General features: G+C 42.4%; 1 protein-coding gene across 1 annotated transcript; it reads right to left on the reverse strand.

Annotated features, from left to right (window-relative positions):
- Window positions 1-1,887: 1,887 nt before the first annotated feature.
- On the reverse strand, window positions 1,888-13,275 carry LOC144519619 (ephrin-A1-like). The gene is made up of 4 exons (XM_078252885.1): window positions 12,978-13,275; window positions 3,613-3,908; window positions 3,331-3,519; window positions 1,888-3,187 (listed from the first exon to the last, which is right to left on the reverse strand). The coding sequence occupies exons 1-4, from the start codon at window positions 13,073-13,075 to the stop codon at window positions 3,066-3,068; spliced, it is 705 nt and encodes a 234-aa protein (XP_078109011.1). The 5' UTR covers window positions 13,076-13,275; the 3' UTR covers window positions 1,888-3,065.
- Window positions 13,276-21,813: the final 8,538 nt, after the last annotated feature.

Consider the following 21,813-nt stretch of genomic DNA (forward strand, 5'->3'; position numbering starts at 1 on the left):
TCATCTAAAAAGTGCTTATTAACTTACTTCTCTTACCTCCCCCAGCATTAGGGAGCCTCTGATCAGCCGACTCCTCCCTCCTGTGTCCAGCTGTCAGGACGAGCACCAGCGCCGGTGGATGAGCCTTCCAGTGGCGCAACCTCATCGCTGTGAAGCTCTTAGCACGGACCCTTTTTTGACTTACACTTTTCAAAACTCTCTCAAACTTGACCTTTAACAATCTGTGATGTATAATGTTCTCCCTTCTTCTCCTCCATTTTATTTTTGTTCTGCCTTTTACATTTTTTTTTTTTGCATCAGTTTGACATTTCATTTTTTTCACTCATTATTTTTTAATGTCATTTCTACATAGATGCTACTGCTTTTGTCTCTAGGTTCCTTTTCTTTTTGTGACAGTGATTTTTAAGTAAAGTTCTTCAAGGTCCTTTAAATGCACAAAAGTGCTTTATACAAAATGTCTACATATTAAGATACCATTTGTCCTTTCAAACTTATTTGAAATGTAATATAATAATGAATCGTCTATATAATCAGTCATTTAAAATTCTCACGTCTCGTACACTCATTTTTTTAATGGTCAATCGTCAGAGAAGGAAGTAGGCCTACTGTAATTGTGTTTTTACTGAAGTACTCTAGGCTACTTAAGTACAATTCTGAAGTGCATTTTTTATAATGCTTTTGCTCCACCACATTGCAGAGGCAAATACTGTATTATGCTTTCTTCTCTGCAACTATCTGATGGCTGTAGTTACCAAAGACATTTTGCAGATTTTACATTAACATAAAATCATGAAAACATTGCAGAGTTTTAGAGAATGTGTACGTCCAACTGATCTGAAAGCATGAAAATCCCCCTAAAATGGAAAAAGGAGGTTTTCTGGCTCTCCAGTTTTGTGGATTTTTATTGTGGGAAATTAAGGATTCTTGCTTACTCAGTATCTGAAATTTGTGTGTTTTTATTTGTGATGCTTGTAGATGTACCATATGAATCAATACCCTGACACTCTGATGGGTGACACATTTCACACTGGGTGCTTTTACGTTTGGATACTTAATATACTTGAGGTCTTTTACTACATTTACCCAGGTAAAGGCTTGCGATCTGATTGCATTTCATGATCTTTGCACATTGCTGTATGATGTCATGATACATACATTTGGTCTGTTTCATCAGGCACAAGTAAAGTCCTGCATTAACCTACTGCACAGAACAGATACATGGGTGCTCAATTTCTGAGACCGTGTGATCACCTGCAGTCAAATTTAAACTATAACGTGATTATGGAAAAACGTGTCCATATGTCCTGGTTTTGAATGTATATGTTGCGTGGTTTTACAGGGGATGGTGAATTTTGACAGTTTTCAGTCAGCTCTGAGGTTGGCAGCTATGAAGGTGTGCACACTGTGCTCCTCTTCATTCCAACATACCACTGTGTAGCTGAATCCTCTAGAGAGTTATGTACAGAGCAGTAAAAGAAAGGGCAAAAAAGAGAAAAAAAAAGAGTGCGAGCGAGGAGGCGAGAGTGACACCTTCACACCCAGTTGTCAGTTTGCTTGCTGGACTCACTCGCTGCACTATCCCGTTCTCTCACTCCTTCATCATCCCTTACTCGGTTCTCGTGTTTGGTTTTCAGACTGTGAAATCTAAGCCAGGGCAAGCCGTGTCACCAGGGATGAAAGACAGGAGAGGGCAGGGAAGAGGAGATGAGAAAAGAGGTTGGGAAAAACCTGTGGGGTGAGAATGTGGAGGGCGCTGGAGAGATTTCATTGGATGGGAGATGGATAGCTTTGCCAAAATATTGTGTCATCCATCAAAATCTCAATGTCAGCGGAATTTAAAGACTAAAAATAAATGTCATGAAAGCTAATAAAAAACAGACATTATCATTACGACACTTTTTTTGTTTATTTCACTAACGTTTTTTTTCACATCTTCAAACAGTTTCTTATAGTTATCTTTATATACACATTTACACATAAACATATACAAAATGACACTGGCACGTTTAGCAATAAAACACACAAATGTAAATGTATTCTGGGAAGTCCCTTCAGTTTGAGGTTTGACAATGTGCAAGTGGAATCACATCTGCACATCAGCCAGTGTACCATGTACAGTAGAATGAGTGAATAAGTACTGAAGAAGCTCAGTTCCCTGAAACCCCTGTGCATTTTAAAATGTATCTCATAGTATGTGTCTTTTGATTAGTGGCTCTCAACCTCAGGTCACAACCCCTCAGAACATGTAATTGACTAGTGAGGACTTGTGACATAAAATATAAAAATATATGTCTAGGATCCAAATAAATTGTGGTGCATTTCTTCTTATTTTCTGAATGAAAAACTTCATCAAATGTAAAAAAAAAACTAAAAAAAAACACTAAACATAACTTTACTGTTTAATCTGCACAAGCAGCATCACTTTAAGGGCTCATAAACCAAACAGAAATAAAATAAGGTTGAGAACCAGTGGTCTGACTATTGTGTAGTCTTTTTTTAAACCCCAGTGACTGCTTTTGTATGAATGTCAGTGGTGCTTTGACAGACTTGAGAAGATACAACAGGGAGCTGAGTGCTACACAACAACATGACAAAAATCCTACATAATGTATATCACTTTGGCAGTAGACGATATCATTTCCAACACACAGAATTAATAATTTCTCTACATGTAGAGGAGGAAAAATGACATTAACAGCTGGAGATGAGGAGCGTAATGCAAATCTGTACCAGTGGTGAAAACACAGGATAACGAAGACAATGTAATCCTCTTGTCATTTTCTATTTGATTTTGATCAGTTTGCTTGCAGTTTTGTTCATAAGGACAAAAAAAAAAAGAGTGCATCTTAAACGGTCAAAAATGAGAATTTCCAACCTCATAGTAAAATAATACAAAATGTCCTCTTCTTTGGAACGATCCACGTTCCACATTCACGCAAACACACACGCAAACACACACTGACACCATGCTCGTATAAAAAAAAAGTCTGTATAAAAAAAGCATTCATGGTCCCAATGACCGGCATTGGTTTAGCATTGTCTCTGTTGTGGCGTCTTGCTCAGCTTTAGTGTAGCATCAGGGCTAATAGGACTGGGATCATGGTTAAGAAGAGAGGAAAGGAGAAAAGCTGTGCTCCTGAACTGCCGATGCTCCTCTGGACGTTTGGCTCCATCACAGCAGGGTCATCTGAGGAACGAAAAGGGAGGGAGAGTCAGTGTTAAATTTCATCATTCAGGCATGGTAAACATACCCAGCTGAGCTCCTCTGAGACATGGACTGCTGTGACTATTTTGCATCTGTCTGGTATTGTTTTTTAGACGAGTCCTCACCTGCTGGGAGCCGGTTTGAGGGGTTGTGAACTCCTCCAGCAGTAGGAAACTTCACTTTTCCTCCATCAAAACTTTTGCCTGTATCTTCCGCCTTCGATTTCTCTAGATTGGTCTTTCCGGAGCCTTTCTGCCCGACAACATCCACTCTCAGCTTTAGACACTCCTGGCCATGGTGATGCATTGGCTTGGCTGTGAAAAGTCAGAAAGAGGGGAACGTTTTTTTTAAATACAAGAAACTTTCTCAGGATTACAATAAGTTGATAAAAAATTATGGATACTTACAGATATAATAATAGCTCTCGCCCTGTTTGAACTCCTTGCCCAGGGTGAAGGGAGTAAAACGCTGGAATTTCTCAGAGAATTTCTCGGGAGCGTGGGGAGCGAATGGCCGCGAACACTCCCAACGGAGCTGGTCAAAAGAGTGAGGCTTGCACACCTCGTAGTCCTCCTTCTCCACCATGTACAGCACATAGCGCTCAGCTGCATGCGATGACACCTCACCATGGGTGTAGTGGGGGCAGATGATGTCCAGATAGTCGTTGATATGCACTTCCACTGTGTACTCGTCCCACAGGAAGCTGCAGGGAGACAGAAGGAAAGGAGGAGGTTAGTCACAAATGTCTTCATCCAGCATGGCAATGTTTTTATTTCGCCAAATGAATAACATGAATAACAGAGGCAAATATTGTCTGTTAGGGTTTTGTACACGTTTTCAGCACACACACCCTGACAGCTTGGCTCATACAAAACACTTGTAAAGAATAAAAATGAGGGCTAAGCGCAGCAGCAACAAACAGGCTTACTCACAGGAATAACACGTTAACACACGTTAGTATGCACGCATGTATAGGGTGGAGGTCAGGTCACGTAATGTGAGGGTGTTTGTGTTGACGTGTTTCAGTGTGCTTGTCATAGTGACAGAATTATAAAGAGCCTGAACAGGCCGGACTTGTTCACAGACGTAAAAACCTGCCTAGAAACTCAAAAGGCCCTACCACCATCCCACTCACACAACTTCCTGCTCTCTTCCCTTGTTTTGCTTTCAGCCTTCACTTCTCACCTGCTTACAAGAAGACGACACCTCCCAGTCTCCCTTTTCACCTTCTCTGCTAGTCCACATTTCTATCTGTACAGCCCAGTGTCTCTTTCTATCAAGTCTTTTTAAACTGTTTCTGTCTCACTGGTTTCTTCACCTGATGTTTGTCCATCGGTGTCAAAGCTCCTGTTGTGACTCCTCACACTAATTTGCTGTCTCTATCTGAATCTGTCATTTCCTCAAAGACAGAGACAGAGTGGGTGGAGACAGTCAGACTGTCGCTGTCTTTTCATCTTTACCCTTCATTTAGTTTTACAGCTCTTTTCGAGCCTCCTTGTCTCCTTTTTGCTCACTTCCTATGCTTGTTTAGTGTCCTAATGAGAGATGACAAAGATGGTGAAAAATAAATAGAAATCCTGCACATTAGTGGCATTCAGGCTGAAAACAAAAGCGGTTTTCAGAGTTGTTAAATTTCCACCTCAGTAGTGCTTTAACTTATTTTTAATAAATAGTTACGACTCACAGAGAAACTGATTTGTAGGGGCAAAAGGGGAGAAATAATTTAGTTTCTTAACTTTCAGTTTCACATAACTAATATGTATTTCCTTTAAAAAATGATGCAGGTGAGGCAGTACTATGCTGCAATGTGTGCTGTGCGTACTTGCTGGCATGTTGCTTCTGCTGTAAGATCAGCCAAAAGCCAGTAGGTGAAGAAAGATTGATACTTGCGTATTACAGTATTCTTGTCACATCCTTGTAGGTAACACGCTCTAATTCTCACATCTAATCTGTGTTTAAACTGAATGACCGTGTGTGGATGCTTGTGTTTGATGTGTTGTAAAGAGTGAAAGTGACACGAAAACAGCTCCTGTGTGTCTGCCATTGTTTATGTGTGTTGTGAGTGTGTGTGCCCCGGCATCAAAGCGTGGGACGTGGTGGCCCCGGCCCCCCCTGTCCTGTTGTTGTGGTTCCTGTTAGGACCCCCTGGCCAAGTCACAGACACACTGGCTCCAAACGTGGGCCTCTAACCCCTCCTTCCTGCCTCTCTATGTGTGTGTGTGTATCGGTTAGCATGTTTTTGTGTGTGTGTATCGGTTAGCGCTGACCTACCTATCAAAACATGCTTTGTTAGCTGAGCACAGCTCTACACTTGTTATCTAGGACTAACAGGCTGATCACCACCTTCCACTTGCATGCTCTCTCTCAGAAAAGGTTCTTTGTACGTGTGTACACTGCTGTGTAGGTGTGCATGCCTTTGTTTGTGTGTAAATGTGTGTGTTTGCGAGGGCAAGTGTTTCAGTGAAAGGAAAAGAGACTGTAGCAGCCTTAATTGGCCAAATACTCTCTACTCTTGTTTTGTTCCTTTCTACTCTGTTTTCTTTGAGTCAGACCAGTAATAACACAGTTGGGGAAAACAAGGCACTTGGAAATCTCTAGTTGTTCCCTCCACAGTAAAGAGTAGTTTCAAATTGTATGGGATACACCTTTTTCCCACACTGTGTCCTTGTCAGTGGCCTGGTCAACCTCTGCATGAAAACACAGGCTTGTCAAAAGCCAACAAAACAGATTCTGTTGCTAATTTCATTCACAACTCATGCTTTTAAGAAAACTCTCCTTTTATCCTTCTCTTCACCTTCTCATTTCCCCCTCCTCCTCCTCCTCCTCCTCCTCCTCCTCTCATCCATTGGTCTGGCTAATTAAAAGCTGTTAGGGGTCTGGGGCCAACGTGTTCTCTAGAAAAGGAGGGGAGGAGGAATGAATAGGCTGTAATTATACCCTTTCCCCCCAGAAAGACAGAATGCCTGAAGGCTAGAGGGCCCCTTCAACCCCTGTACCTTACCTCATGTGGAGCTTTCACTACCCTGACTGCTGTGGATGTGTTATATGTGTGCTCATATGACTGTCAATGTATTTTATTGGTTTCACAGTTGCATTTGGGTTGTCCATTTTTGTTTATGCTTGCATTAGTCTTTTTTTTGCTGTTGATTGTGTTATCTTTATCCAACCTCAACTCAAGGAACTGGGAAAACTCTAGCCCAGTGATGCCTGTTGAACTAGGCCAGTTTTACAGCGCAGACCCGTGTCTTTCCCTCAATCCTCCTGGCTCCCTCTACTTTACGTTTCACTCATCAAAGCTCGCCACTACTGGAGACTCTTGTATCTCTCTGCCTACTCTCGCCTCTGACTGACAGTTCTCGGGAGAGTGAGAGTCGCATTAACGTGATAGTTATGTCGTATGTGAGAGTGAGAGCCAGGTGTGTGAGTTGTTGCAAACCTACTTTCCACACAGTGTGTTCTTCCCATGTGTTAGTTTGTGTGTGTGTGTGTGTGTGTGTGTGTGTGTGTGTGTGTGTGTGTGTGTGTGTGTGTGTGTGTGTGTTTGATTGTTTTCATGGGAGAGGGATTCTCTGAAGACCCTTATTCAGGGCGTCTCATGCCCCGGGCTCATGAGCACATCTGTTTATCAAGGCCTGTTGAAGCCTCTTGTGTGTGTGAGTGTGTGTGTGTGTGTGTGTGTGTGTGTGTGTTTTCTTGCATATGACCGAGGTGTGGGTAAACAGCGAGGGTTGAAGGTGGCTGTAGTCTTTCTTCCTCTCTGCCGCATACAGGTCATCTCTCACTACAGAGCTACTCTTGCTTTTGTCACAGGGCAAGTTGTGTGTGTGTGTGTGTGTATGTGTGTGTGTGTGTGTGTGTGTGTGTGTGTGTGTGTGTGTGTTATAAGAGTATAAAATAGTTTGGACAGTAGGTGAATTTTTTGACACTTGGCCTCCTTGCTTAAGCTTTGAAGTCTTGCCATTGTCCTTGCACTGCCCTACCACCTTCCATTTTCTTTTTTCCTAATATCTCTCTTTTCTTTTCCTCTTCTCCCTGCTGTCCAGCAATTTGTCCCCCAAGCTCTCACTGGTTTCGGCCAAACAACTGACGTAGGAACTCTGTCTTTCCCTTTCCCTCGGGGAAGTGGTTCAAACTGGCAGCTGGGTCAAAGGGTTAGAGTTCAGGGTCGCAACTTCTCACTCACGCTACCATCTGAGTCAGCACTGAAGATATTTGTTTCACGGAGCGAGTCAGCACCACTTAAACACTAAACAGATGCACCCCCCCACCATTTGCTCTGCAGGTAATCAGTAGTAAGTGTGCACACTCTGGAATGTCACAACGGCGGGGGGGCTGCGGTTTAGATGGTTTACTATGTTCTCACAAGGCACACTCATCAAATTTCCAGTCACACTCTCACACACTTTTACTTTGACGTGTACATTTAATACCCCATTAATTTGCTGTGGTATGGCAGATTCACACCTCCTTTCACACAGGCCGAGGAGCTGTCAGTGGATCTAATTGGGTTTAGCTGCTCACTAGTGGGATACTCCATTATAGCCAATCTAATTTACACGGAAAAGTCTTTCTATATTAGCTTCCAATGTTATCTACCTTCATTCTTCCTCCAACTCATTGTCTTGCAATAAGAAACCCAGTAGGAATTCTTCCTCTACTAGGCACCAATACAATATTCTGTCCCTACTTGGATTATAAATCCAGCACTCATCTCTGTAGTTTCTACAGCATGCAAATATATGCTTATACTGTATATGCATGCATCATATAGTTAAGACACTGAGAACCCTTTTGGCCCTTTGCAAGATGAGCTTTTAAAATTGTCAACCCTGCCATTTCTCACTTATTCAATTCCAATCTTCTCCCCTCCCTTCATCCATCACTGTCTACTCTCTCCTCCCTCCGTCTGCCTCTCCTTTATTCTTCCAAAATCAGCCCATCCCCCCTCTCCCGCGCCTCTATTTTCTCCTGTTTCTTAACGCTGACATAATATACCAGCGCTCTTCATCCAGGCTAATTTCTCAACAAAAAATTCTTTCTCCAGTTCACCCTTCTCTCACCCTGCACCCCGGCCTCTACTCCTCCTCCTCCTCTCTGCCCCCAAAATCTATTCACCCTTTCTCCCTTTTTGTAGCCTCCCATTCTGTCTGTGATGAATAGAAGAAGGCCAAATGGTATCATGCTTGGTTTAATATGTTTTGGGATCACAGAGAGTTAATCTGTGTGCCTATGTCTGTCTTGTCTAGCTGAGAGAGGGGGGAAAAGTTCAGTAACTTGTAAGAATTTACATTAAAGAGTCAACTTGTCTAATTTGAAAAAGGTCTTGAATTAACTATGGAAAAAAATCCTCAAAATACTCGAGCAGAAGTCCATCTGACAGAAATATGGTGCTAATTGTGTCCTTTAGAGGGCGATAGCGGGCTATTAGTGGACAGCAAAACCAAGGTTCGTATGAAATGCTATGAATGAGCAGTGTACACACACGCACACACACACGCTTGCCCACACATACTACGATAACGCAAAGGCAAGCCTCTCTTGGCAGAGCCAGGGCTAAGAGGTTCTCTGTCCTCCTCCGGTGGAAAACTACTGGGGCCAAAACAGAGGAAGGTCTGTGAGAAAGAGGGGGACTGATGGAGGGAAGGGAGGAAGTCTGGACCACAGATAAGGAAGCGAGAGGAAGAGCAGAGAGAAAACAGAGGTACATGGATACCATGACAGCGGACAGACCTGAGACACAGATATAAAGTATATGTGTGTACATTTATAAGCGTGTTAGGTAAGAGTAAAGTTATATCAGCAGTGAATACACACAAATCCTTCTGATAATTAAATGGGCATAGATACATAACAAGCTACATGGAGATGTCGTATAGTGCTTGTAATTGATTGTTCTACTGTAGGATTGATTCCATCTGGGGGATTTTGGTGGGAATGGAAACCCACTGTGACATCTACAGGCTTAAGTAAATATATATATATATATATATAATAACCCACCAACCCAGATACACACCAACCCAGATACACACATACAGACTAGCGAGGACATAGCATAATGAAACGGACAGCAGTTACATCACAGGATCACAGAGGCATAAATATACATAGAATGAAGCCGGCAGGATGATGGTTTTGTGTCTACGGGTCAGATGGTCAGATTACAAGCCGTCTGTAATCTACCGGTATGTTGGTGTGTGTTCTCATTCTGTTGAGATTAGAGGCTAACATCCAGACGGGACATGTGGTGGGGAGGGCTAAATAATGAGTAGAAAGAGAGACAGAGAGAGGGAACACAATGTATAAAATGTACAAGTTAAGGGTGTGTGTGTGTGTGTGTGTGTGTGTGTGTGTGTGTGTGTGTGTGTGTGTGTGTGTGTGTGTGTGTGTGTGTGTGTGTGTGTGTGTATATATATCTATATAAGGGAGTGGGGGGTGGACTCATCCTCCAGGCCACATATACGTGTCAAGGCAGGCCCAGCTGCTTCAATAACAGCAAAGTCAGACAGAGCCAGACAGCGACAAAGATACACAGAATATTACATACACCAAACTCCTGACAAAGATATTTGCTCAGATACTGGGAGCATAAGAAATAAACTCAGGCCACTCTGGATGTATGAAAGCATCCAAATAACAGATATAGTGGATATAAAGGAGACTGTGTTAATAACATTCACATTCATGCAGAAAACTAGAGATCAGTAAGTAGAGAGAAAAAGACATGGAGGGCTCAGGGCCACAGTCTGGGAGGAGACCATGCTGTTAAAGAGAAGAAAAGGAGTGAAGGTGGGGAGAGGAACAGACAGGTACAGTGAGAGAAACACACACACACACACACACACACACACACACACACACACACACACACACACACACACACACACACACACACACACACACACATATAGCTGACAGAGTTGAGTATAGTAACAGCGGGGAGGAATGCTGGCTGTAGCTAATATTAACATCCAAGTTCTCCCTCTTGCCCCCCAGTGTGTGTTAGTGTGAGTCACACATTTATCATGTCTCGGTAAGACTGCTTACGGTAACAGCCACTCCTTATTTTAAGTTATCTGACGTTGGGACACACACACGCTAACAATCACGTACTTTCCGTCCAGAACTAAAACAAAATCACTTCCCATTAAAAGCTGGTAAAGTCAGCACAAGTTCAAACTCTCTCTCACACACACACACACACACACACACACACACACACACATGATCGACACAGGCAGAGACACGTAGTGTAAAAACAAGACCAGACGAGTCACCAGACTGAGAAAAACATGCCTCTCCACCTGTCATGTAGGAAAACAGTACACACATGAACACACTCCGAGTATCAAATCCTTGCAGGACATAAAGTAAGAGATTACATTATGTTGCACTGACAATTTGATAAAAATCAAACACACTCCTAAGTGTTTAAAGAAAGACACACACACACACACACACACACACACACACACACACACACACACACACACACACACACACACACACACACACACACCTAAGATGCTGCCAGTGTACTTGTATCATCTCTACAGTATACTATCCAACATGAATGGCCAGACTGCTGCCATCTGGTCACTGTCCTCCATCTAAGACAAATCACTGCTGCTCACAATCAGACCAAGAATCAATTAGCATCAATTATGCACGGCCCACTGCGGTCAGAGCCCTGCTGATTGATCAACATGAGCCTAAACAGGTGACTGATTGATCACTGGGGAACGGTTCGGGGCAGGTGGGCTTTTAGCTGGAAAGCAGGAAACCAGAAGACAAGATAGATGATGGAGATAGAGAGGGCCAGAGAAAGAAGTGAGAAAAGGAAAGAGGAAAGGGGGTGGTAAAGGACAGGGTCTGTAAAGGAGGGATTATGGAGGAATAATGGAGATTAGGCTGTTGCTAAATGTGGCAAAATAATACGAGTGGCATGTGGGGGTCAGATGATAATGGCTTCACTTTAGCTTTTAGCTGCCATTATCCTCCTGATAAAATATTACTGTCGCTGACTTTCTGAGAAACTCTATTTCCTTGTAGAGTGAACAACGGAGAATGAGAAAGCAAAAGGTCTTGGTTCAACATAAATATGACAGATAAGAGTACAAGCAGAATAGCTACATGTTTGTGATGTGTTAATTGTTGCATGTGTCAGTTTATGTCTCTGTATCAAAGTTTAGATTTTTATGTCATCCAGCAAAAGGGATTAGAGTTATATTATGATTTGTCTTCTGGTTACACAACTCAGAAATAGTCAAGGTCTAGATTAGAGACAGCAGACCACCCGGTCTCTGCCTTCTTTTTGTCTTTTTTATTTGAACTAAAACTTAAAGCTCCATTTTACTCTTTTATCCAGCCCAAAAAGCCTCTGGTTTCACATTTCCTCTCTACCTTTCCTTGCTGTCTCACCTGAACCTGAGTTCCTCTCCCTGTGTGTGGTGACTCAGGTGTAAAACTCAGGTGGGTTAAACTCGGGCCAGTGAGTCACACATGGACTAACCCATGACACAAGCACTGCTCATGAGGACAGGACTTTCCATTAGACTCCTTATCCAATTATCAGGACAATTGTTTAACTTGTTGCAGGGGCTCTTTTTTTTTTAGTCCAGCGTCTATTGTCATTCTTGAAGGGCAATTAGAGAGCCTGTAACGTAATTAAGACAAGACTAAAAGGCCATAATGGCTTTTGTCCTTGTTTAGTCTCGGTGGCGGATTTTAATCGACCTATCTCGGTAGCAGAGGAGGGGGTTCCGTCATTCTGTTTCAGCTCGGTTATAAAATAATACAGTCTTTCAAGCGCGAGGGATCACTTGCTGCACGCTAAAAGCTCAATAAATCGCGCTGCGATATTGCGCGTCTGTCAAGCTCCATCGATCCCTCTGAGTGGTCGGATAGCATTACATTTCTGACCTCAAAACAAAATAATCAGCAATATGTGCCACACACACACACACACACACACACACACACACACACACACACACACACACACACACACACACACACACAATCTTCCCCAATGAAAAAACACTTTAACATATTGAGTTTTGATGTGATATCTCTATAAAACTGAATGTGAAATGAACCCACTGATTTATTTTCATTTATAGACTTTCCATTAATGCACGCAGACCCTACAGACACCGTCATTGGCCAAGTTCATACTCGTCAGTCTATGTTCTACTATATACATATATATACATATATATATATATATATATATATATATATATATATATATATATATATATATATATATATATATATGTTCTAGTATGTCTGTGTCTATGTGTTGTGGTTAAATATAGTGGTGAATCTGTCCAACTGTCTAGGCATCCGCTCACAATCTTCTGCTTTTACACCCCGCTGCTGCTGTATTATAGTCTAATACCCTGATCCCAATCCTGTTACGTGAGTTTAAAAGGAACTACACACCTTAAACGTCACATGAACCTTTAATTGTCACATGAATGAAAACAACAACACGCTTAGTTGTAGCCGTTTAAGAGCGTGAGCCTGTAGGCCTACTGACACAGGGGACAATGCGGACTACAGGCTGAGACTTTACAAGAGAGTAGAAAATCATATCCACTCGCCTCTCGAGACACAAAGTCAAACAGACAGAGCAGTGAGTGAGTGACTTCTCTCACACACACACACACACACACACACACACACACACACACACACACACACACACACACACACACACACACACACACACACACACACACACACAGCAGATCAGATCAGCACTTACTTAGGGTTCGTGCTGTTCCAGTAGACGCTGTGTCTCTCCGCAGAGGCGAACCAAGCGCCGATGCTCAGCGCCAAACACACCAGGCACACCAAATCCATATCTTCTCTTCTCCACAGGAACCTCACCAAGTAAAACTAGTAAGCGATAAATAGAAATGCTTCTGTTAATTAAATATTTAAATGCGTAATTGCGCGCACGGAAAACAACCGTGGATTTTACGCTCCTAGAGCAGTAATCAAGGCAGTTCAAAATGATGCAGGACACCAAACACTGTTGCAACTCTTGACTGGTTCACAGAAGCGCAAGTTGTCTGTTTTGTCAGGCAGTGGCTCCACCCCTCGATGTTAACGAGTAGCAAGTAATCTGAATGCTCCGCCCACCGCAGCCGCTGGAGACGCTCCAGGAACACGGAAAAACAGAAAAACAACTCTACAAGAACTATAATCGCGTCGTAGAAGCGTAATAAATAAATATGTCAATGTGGAATATTAGGGTGATAAGAAACGGAATTAAATATGAGGGGCCCTTAAGCCATAGCCTATATCAAGAATGCATGCACATACTCCAAAATACTTAAAAACATAACTCTACAGCATTGCTTATTTTAAGATTTATGAGCTGTCAACAGGTTTGATCAGATGTTAAATGAAATCAATTAGGAGAATATAAGGGAATATGTACCATACAAGGACATTTATAAAAATCTAATTATAAAAATGGCAGAGGTGATAGAAGTATATTCAGATAATTTACTTAAGTACCATGTTATAAAAAAAGTCTATTACAAGTAAAGGTCCTGCACTAAAAAACATACAGACGCTGCGAAATGTGCTTAAAGTATGTATGTATTGAGATGTACTAAAGGATCAGTATTACAATTATTTGGCAGCCTATATTATTATTATTATTATTATTATTATTATTATTATTATTATATTTACATCATTTTGCAGAATGGCCTGTGTAAGTGTAATAATGTAATGTTATTGGATCATAAGTACTGATGCATTAACATGTCAGCAGAACGTTAATTGTAATGCTAATTTTAACTACTTTACATACTTTTAGGCAGTTTAATCTATAATATTTCATTTCATGCACTGATCATATGTTTTAATGTAAAATCTTCATCTGAAAAGTAACAAAAAATATAGGTTATTGTAGCTTTTAAAGATATGTAATGGAGTAAAAAGTACAACATTCCCCTCTGAAATGTTGTGCAGTATGTACTGTATACAAAGTAGCATTAAATTGAAATGCTCAAGTAAAGTACTTTCTACCACTGAAAAATGTATCATTTATTTTAATAATTAATTTAAATGAATTCCTACAGCCATTGTGTTGGTGTCTGTTGTTGGAATTGTGTGTTTTATGTTGTGACACTGTAATGTGTTGCTGTTGAGCTGTGTTGTGTTGTGATGTACTGCATGTTGCAATTCTATTGTGCTGAGTTTTTGGGTTGTTATTATGCACTGTAATACTAGTTTGTCAACTTTTTTTGTATTGTGTTTGTTGTTTTGGACTTTAAAACTGAGCTGTAAATATATTGCAGCACTAATGCTGCAGAGACAGATATACCTAAATATATTATATACTGATGTGATTTTGGCTCTAGTTGTCCCAGTAGTTGTGTTTCAATAACTTGACCCTAACCATCTGCAGAGAGGTGTTCTTACAGGCTGTTGTTGTCCAGGCAAGCTGGTGTACTGATTACATTTTGTGAGATAGTAAAGAATTATTACCGTCTTATCAGCCAGTCTAATCCTGAGGTCTTCGCTCAGCCTCGTCCCTAGACAGGTACCTTTAGAAAACAACCTCACAGATGGAGTGGATAAAGTCCAGACCATAGGGTGTCAGCGGGATTGCGGCCCCCAGCAGGAGAGGGCTTCCCTCGGGCAGGGATGGAGACCAGCCTGGGTTGGTGGTTCAGAGCTCCAGAGCTTCATGGAAACAGGAGGGGGCATTGTGTGTGTGTGTGTGTGTGTGTGTGTGTGTGTGTGTGTGTGTGTGTGTGTGCAGACAAGCGCTGAGTGTCTGACTGTCCCTAGGCTTGGCTGGGCAAGCAGACACATGCCCTGGCACTCAGTGACTGTAGACCCTGTAGGAGGGGTTAATCACGACTGAGGGAGCTTTTCCATTCTATAATGTCTCCCAAAAAATGAGGGGAAAAGGAGGAGGAAGAGGGGTGAGGAAGTGAACTAATACATGATAAAGAATAATGGGTACAAGTCGAGTTTATGATTAATTGTCCTTCTGCAAAACCTATGGATGGTTTCATATATACACACCGCTATTACTGTAATGCCCATCTTCTTTCACTTAGCTCTACTGCCACTAGAAACTGCTTTATGTATTGATTTCCTCTAAGGAATGTCTGAAATGCAAATACTGTTGCAGCAGCTCCAAAACAAGACTTCAGACTACCAGCAACAGGAAGCTCCACTTCTCACTCATACACAACACTAGGAGTGACTGTCCCTCGTTGCCAGCTGACTTCCGCTGCTCAAACATGGGATCTCCTTGTGATACATGCATGTATGTACACATAACCAACCATGTAGCAAGACAGAAACACATATTTAGAAATCCACAACCCACAAACACACCTTCTCTCTGCTGCTGCTGCAGCCAAGAGTCAGATAGGGGAGATCTCCTATGTTTGCATGTACGCAAACACACCGTTAGAAACGTGCACGCAAACAAACATTTAAATCTTCTCTGCAGGAAACCACGGATGACTCAGTAAGACTTAATCCTCCCACAGGCACACAGATACACACACAGACAGAGAAGACCAGGGCTTCTGTGAATGATAGTAAAGCAGAGAAAAGTTGATGGCTCAGAAAAGAAACTCACAGAAAAAGTGTTTGAGACGATGAAAAGCTTGACAGCTCTAAAGTGGATTAAAGGAAGACTGGGGAAGACCTGACAGCCATACAAACCTCTCAGCAAACGGAATCCGCCTTGTTTATTTCCTAGGGACTTGTCTCCAGGCGTTACAGTATCTGCCACGAGAATCTATGGAAATCCCACAACTACATAACTTACATAACATAATTACGTAGAAGAAAAGACAGAGAGCGTATGGTGCTACCTGCACCTGGCAATGCCTGATTAAATTCCACTCAACCTTAGAAAATTAGTTGTTGTTTTTTTATCAGAGGGGACCATGTAGAAGTGTTTTGGGGAGTGGAGACATATATACAACAAAAACAGATAGTGTCAGAGGAAGAAGAAAAGTATCAGTCCAGCTAGAATAAATGTTTTGAAAAGAGGGGTTAAAGGCAGGGCAAGGCAAGGCAATTTCAGATATGTTGGAGACAGTTATTTAGAAAAAGAGACAGAGTCCCTTAAGCCTATTACATTTGCAGTCGTCTCTCTTCCACTTCTTCTTCTCCACTCATCCTGTCGGCCTTAGGCGGGGATCAGAGCTGGTCAGGGATCTCTGTCTCAAGATTCGTAGAGGTTCGCTGAGACACACAGACATATGAAGCAGGAGTGTGTAAAAGAGACGAGAGAATAAATCAAAATGAAGCGGAGTGAAACTTGTGGAAGTAGGGTGTTATAGCAACATAACAAGAAACCAAACAGGGATGGTAGAGAAACTGCTTTGTAGCTTTTCAGGCGAGTGTCTGAACACATCTGCCCAAGCACATGCATGTGCTTGCACAAGTTTTTATTGGAGTTTAAAGCTGTGTAGGAGGGCTCTGATCCCTGCTGCTGTCTCTATTGTTGCTGCATTAGAAAAAGAGTGAGATGTTATCTGTTTCTGCTTCTTTTTTTTGTCCTGGCTTTATCACGTCATCACTTGTACCCTCAAGCCTCTGCATCAGCTGTTCATGTGCCATTTGTGCCTCTCCTCCTTGCCTCACCCTCAGAGAATAACCTAGCTGTTATTGGAAAAGGAAGGTCATAGGGGAGATCAACATTATGATATAATGAAAAGAGTATAAAGAGGCTTAAAGGGGCTAAATCACTGTAATATGCTCCATATTGACTCTAGTTGATCACAGATTGCATTTCAAATAGTTGCCTTTTGTTCACCCAACCTCAGTCATTACCGCTAGCTTAGGCTTGTTAACACTTGGCATTGTTTCATCTACACATGGACAGCTTGTCACCCTGCTGCCCTTTGTCCCTTTATCCCCGGCCTCCTGTGGGCCCTTGGCCCTCTGGCTCATAGCAGCACACTCCGGCAAGCTGCTCCTTCTCTGGCACCACAAAGGCATGTCTCCCAGCCCTTATTCACACCCATTCATCTGAATACAGGTGGTCACCCCATTCAAACACAGGGAAGCACACTTCTGCTTAATAGCGCTCCATGTGTCTAGATTTAGCCTGGTTGGGGGGCAAATAGTGATTCTTGCAATGACAAACTCGTAATGAGGTGGTGTTTCTGCTCTGAGCATCTCCAGGAGTCAGAGGCTGGAGGCCATGAAGGCTGAGCTGTTTCCATTGTAAGCTAACATGGTATCAAAAACAAGCCAAGGACATGCCTACAAACAGAATAAAACAATGTTGCATGTGTGTCAGTAGGGGGTAAATGAGCCTCCTCCCTCCCTCCTGGACTAACACTGTCTCACTATTCAGACTGCAGGAATCATTAACTCGCCCAGTCAACAGGCACACTTCACTCGTTCGCTCCCTCCCCGCCGCTATGTCCTCCTTTCTGTCTCCCAGGGACTCTCACTCCCATGCACACACACACAAACACAAATGCCCACAAAAGCGCAAAACAAACCCCAGTGAAATATTTAACCTGCCATCATTTGTCATACTGTATCTCCTTGTCTGTCTCCCTGCCTGTTCTCTCGGCTCATCTGTTGTCTCTGCTGTCTTTCCTTCCTGCCCTTTCTTCTGTTCATCTGTTCAGTTATTTCCACAGAGCCCTCATCAGCCCTGGCCAGAACGTACTGGGTACATCTCTCCCTGATTACTTTACTTTCTCTCGTTTTCTTTTTACATAGACTAGCTCTTGAACGTCACTCTTTACCCTCTTTTATGCTCGATTGCTCCCTTAGTTTCTACATTCCCCATCTTTGTGTGGTCTGGTTTTATTTTTGCTGCCTCCCCCCTCTCACTTTCACCCCCTCCCCCCCCCCACACACACACACACACTACAACTACCTCAGGCAGTGCATTTGTTAGAAGAAAATCCATTATCCTCCTCCATCCTCCCACCTTCTGTCCTCTTTATCTCTCTCTCTCCATCTCTGTCTGTACCTCACTCGCTCTCCCTCTCCTCACATGCTCCTAGTTCCAGCCCTATATTCATTAACATAGTGTTAATGATCCCAGATGGACTGACATGTACTCTATGGGGGCGAAGTGTGAGTGGCTTCTTCCAAGGGTGTGCGTGGGTGGTTGTGCGTGTATGTGTGCGTGCACGGCTGTTGGGTACATGTGTGCATAATTGTGTGTACATACGTGCGTGACTTTGTCTGCATGTGTGTGGCTTGTGTTCATATCAGCATTCAAGTGAGAAAAAGCTTGCTTCTCTCCCGGCCGTAGATTGCTCTGTTATGATGATATGCATTTCTTTCAGAAATCCAACAACAGAATTGATCAGACTGCAGCTAAGGAGGGATGTACATTCATGAGGAATTTGCTCTGGCTTTAAATATAAAGTGAGTGAGACAAACTGTGATCCTGCTGTACTTTAACTATCTAATTCTAATTTAAGCTGCTACATGACAACATAAAAAACAACATAAATCAGTATTTTTTATCTAAAACAATGCAAAGACATGTTGTCTGTTGCTGACCTGTTGAGCAGTGGAATAGTCATTGGTAGAACAGTGTATTGTGTCAACCATGCGTGCGTGTACAAGGTAAACAAAACGGGGACCCACTCATACAATAACAGAGGTCAAAAACTCCACAGAGAACCTTTAAGAGTGGTATCAATCGTCTCTTTTAACACTCCACAGGAAGGCATTTTTCTCAAAACGTCGTGCTACTCCTTTAGCGGTTTGGCCTTGGCCAGTATAGTTCCTATAAAGGGAAATCTAAATGCTGCAGCATGCAATGATATTTTAGACAGTAGTGTGTTTCCAACTTTGTGGCAAGATTTTAGGGAAAGGCCCTCAACATGACAATGCCTCTATGCAGAAAGCAAAGGCCATAAAGAAATGGTGTGTAAGATCTTAACTGGCCTCCACAGAGTCCTGACCTTAACCTCATCCAACTCCTCCGGGAGGAATTGGAATGCCAACTGCGAGCCTAACATCAGTGCCCAACTTCATGCATGTTCTTGTCCTTCGGAAAGCCACTATTTCCAAAACTCCAAATACTTATGTTGCAAATGTTATACTGTAGCTCAACATATCAATATATCAGTGATTAAGCAATAGGATTGATGTATTGTTTGTGTGAAGTGACCCTTAGACTCACAACATGCATGGTATGCTGAATGCATCTATGGATAGGCTCAAAGGATCAACAAGTTAGAGAAAGCAAGAAGTTAATCGCCTGCTGCTAACCAAATTTAGGTCATGTGGTGCACACTCATACACACACATAAACACACACAGTCTGCTAAGGTTACAATGTTACAAGTGCAAGGGCAAAGTGCATGTATGTGTGTCATGGATACGTCAGCATTCTTGAAATGCATACACACATTGCCTGACCCCCTCCAAATATAGTTGACTGCATTCTCACCAGTGGCATAAATCCTAACTTACACACAATAAAAGTTTCCATCCAACAAAACATACCAAACAACTCAACTTTCATTTTAAATCCTCTGCAAGACGTCTTTTTCTTTTCTTTTCTCATGAATCTATCCAACCCAGTCACGCTGTTCTCCCTGCCTCCTGTTCTGTCTCTCTGTCTTTCTTTGTCTATCATTGGCATGGTCACGATCATTGCATAATCGCACAGTCGCTTAATTATCAAGAACGCTCAGTCTGGCACTTGCCATGTCAGGGGGCTGTCCCTGTTACCTTCTACACATAAGCACACCCCACCCAGGAGCTCAAACACACACACACACACACACACACACACACACACACACACACACACACACACACACACACACACACACACACACACACACACACACACACACACACACACACACACACACACACACACACACACACACACACACACACACACACACACACACACACACACACACACACACACACTAACAAATCTCTTTCGTCTTTACTGTTTCCTAACCATCATCTCTACATCTCTTGTTTTCTCCTGTTGAGCAGAAGCTTTGCATAATGCAAATGTGCCACTGGAAAAACACCTTTAGATGTAATTACAACTTCCGATATAACACTGGCAATTCCACCCACACTAAGCCACTCAGCCACCAATCTAGAGTTATTATGCTCTTCTGTGTACTAGATTTTAAATGCAGTTTTTTGTTGCAGGGTTTTTTAGTTTCACATCTTCTGTAAGGGATCCCTAAGATCACATTATGCCAATGTTGATAATGATAAGAGTACAAAGAGGAGTCACTCAGAATGGGAGCACAAATATTATCCTTGAAGAGACTGTCTAATGAGACACTGGAAATTAATTTTGTGAGCCCAGTCCATTAATAATTGATGCGCTCTCCCGTCAAACAGGAGATGTGTACTTGTTTGTGTGTTTGTGTGTCCACCTTTTGGCAAAGAGTGGTCACCATGGTGATCTCCTAAACCAGGGTATCCTAATGACACAAGTGGGTGGCAGCAATGTCTAGTCCAGCTATCACACCACTACACAAAGGCAAACACACACACACACACACACACACACACACACACACACACACACACACACACACACACACACACACACACACACACACACACACACACACACACACACACACACACACGCACACACGCACACACACACACACACACACACACACACACACACACACACACACACACTAGTTTTTCTATACAAGTGAGAGCTTTGTATTGATGTGTTACAGTAGAATGATTAACTGGAGGTTTTATAGGGAAATTCAGCATTTTACAACATGCCTTTATCTTTATAATAAATCCTGCTGGCTATATTAGTTTACACACCGTTAGTTGTGTAGATCTGTGGATGTGGCAACACCACTGCAACAGTCCAGCAGGGCAAAGAACATGAGTGATCAGATCTGGTCCAAAGCTACTAATGAGGACACAAAGGTAATGTTTCTGGAAATGTTGGCAGTTCAATGACACAAATAGGAATCCTACATTAACACACATATCAGAGTTTTTAAGTGATTTTTTTGTGTGACACTTATAATCCCTTAATGCACAGAAAGTGCATAATTTATGTAAGAAGGGAAGGTCGAAGTTAATACAGGAGATTTGCACAATGTAAAGACCATTTGCAATTGACAGATGGGTAAAGATTGAAAAGCTTGCCTTTGTTTTCTGTTTCATTTTTTTTGGTGAATATAGGGTTTTGTTATTAACTTGACCTTCCTTGCCCTGTTGGAATCTTTAAGCAATGTTGACATGGCCTCAAATCTCAGAAAATAATTTGATGAGTGAAACGTTAGCATAAAAACAAACAGATGTGCCTTTAACCAGCGCTGCTACATAACCAACTGAATCTGGCCACAACCATAATCCTTACTCAAGCCCAGATCCCCGATAATAACCCCAAATATCAGTATGAGGACTCGCCAAAATATCCATATAAACCAAAATGTCATCATAAGATCAGTGAGCTGTAGTCAGTCCTTACAGGAGCTAAATGCACGATGCACGATGCACAATGCACGACGTACGACGCACAACGCATGACTCACGACGCACGCACGCACGCACGCACGCACACACACACACACACACACACACACATGCTAGGAGGGTTGGAT

This window comes from Sander vitreus, chromosome 6 (genome assembly GCF_031162955.1).
Source record: "Sander vitreus isolate 19-12246 chromosome 6, sanVit1, whole genome shotgun sequence".
In the NCBI taxonomy this organism is placed as follows: domain Eukaryota; kingdom Metazoa; phylum Chordata; class Actinopteri; order Perciformes; family Percidae; genus Sander; species Sander vitreus.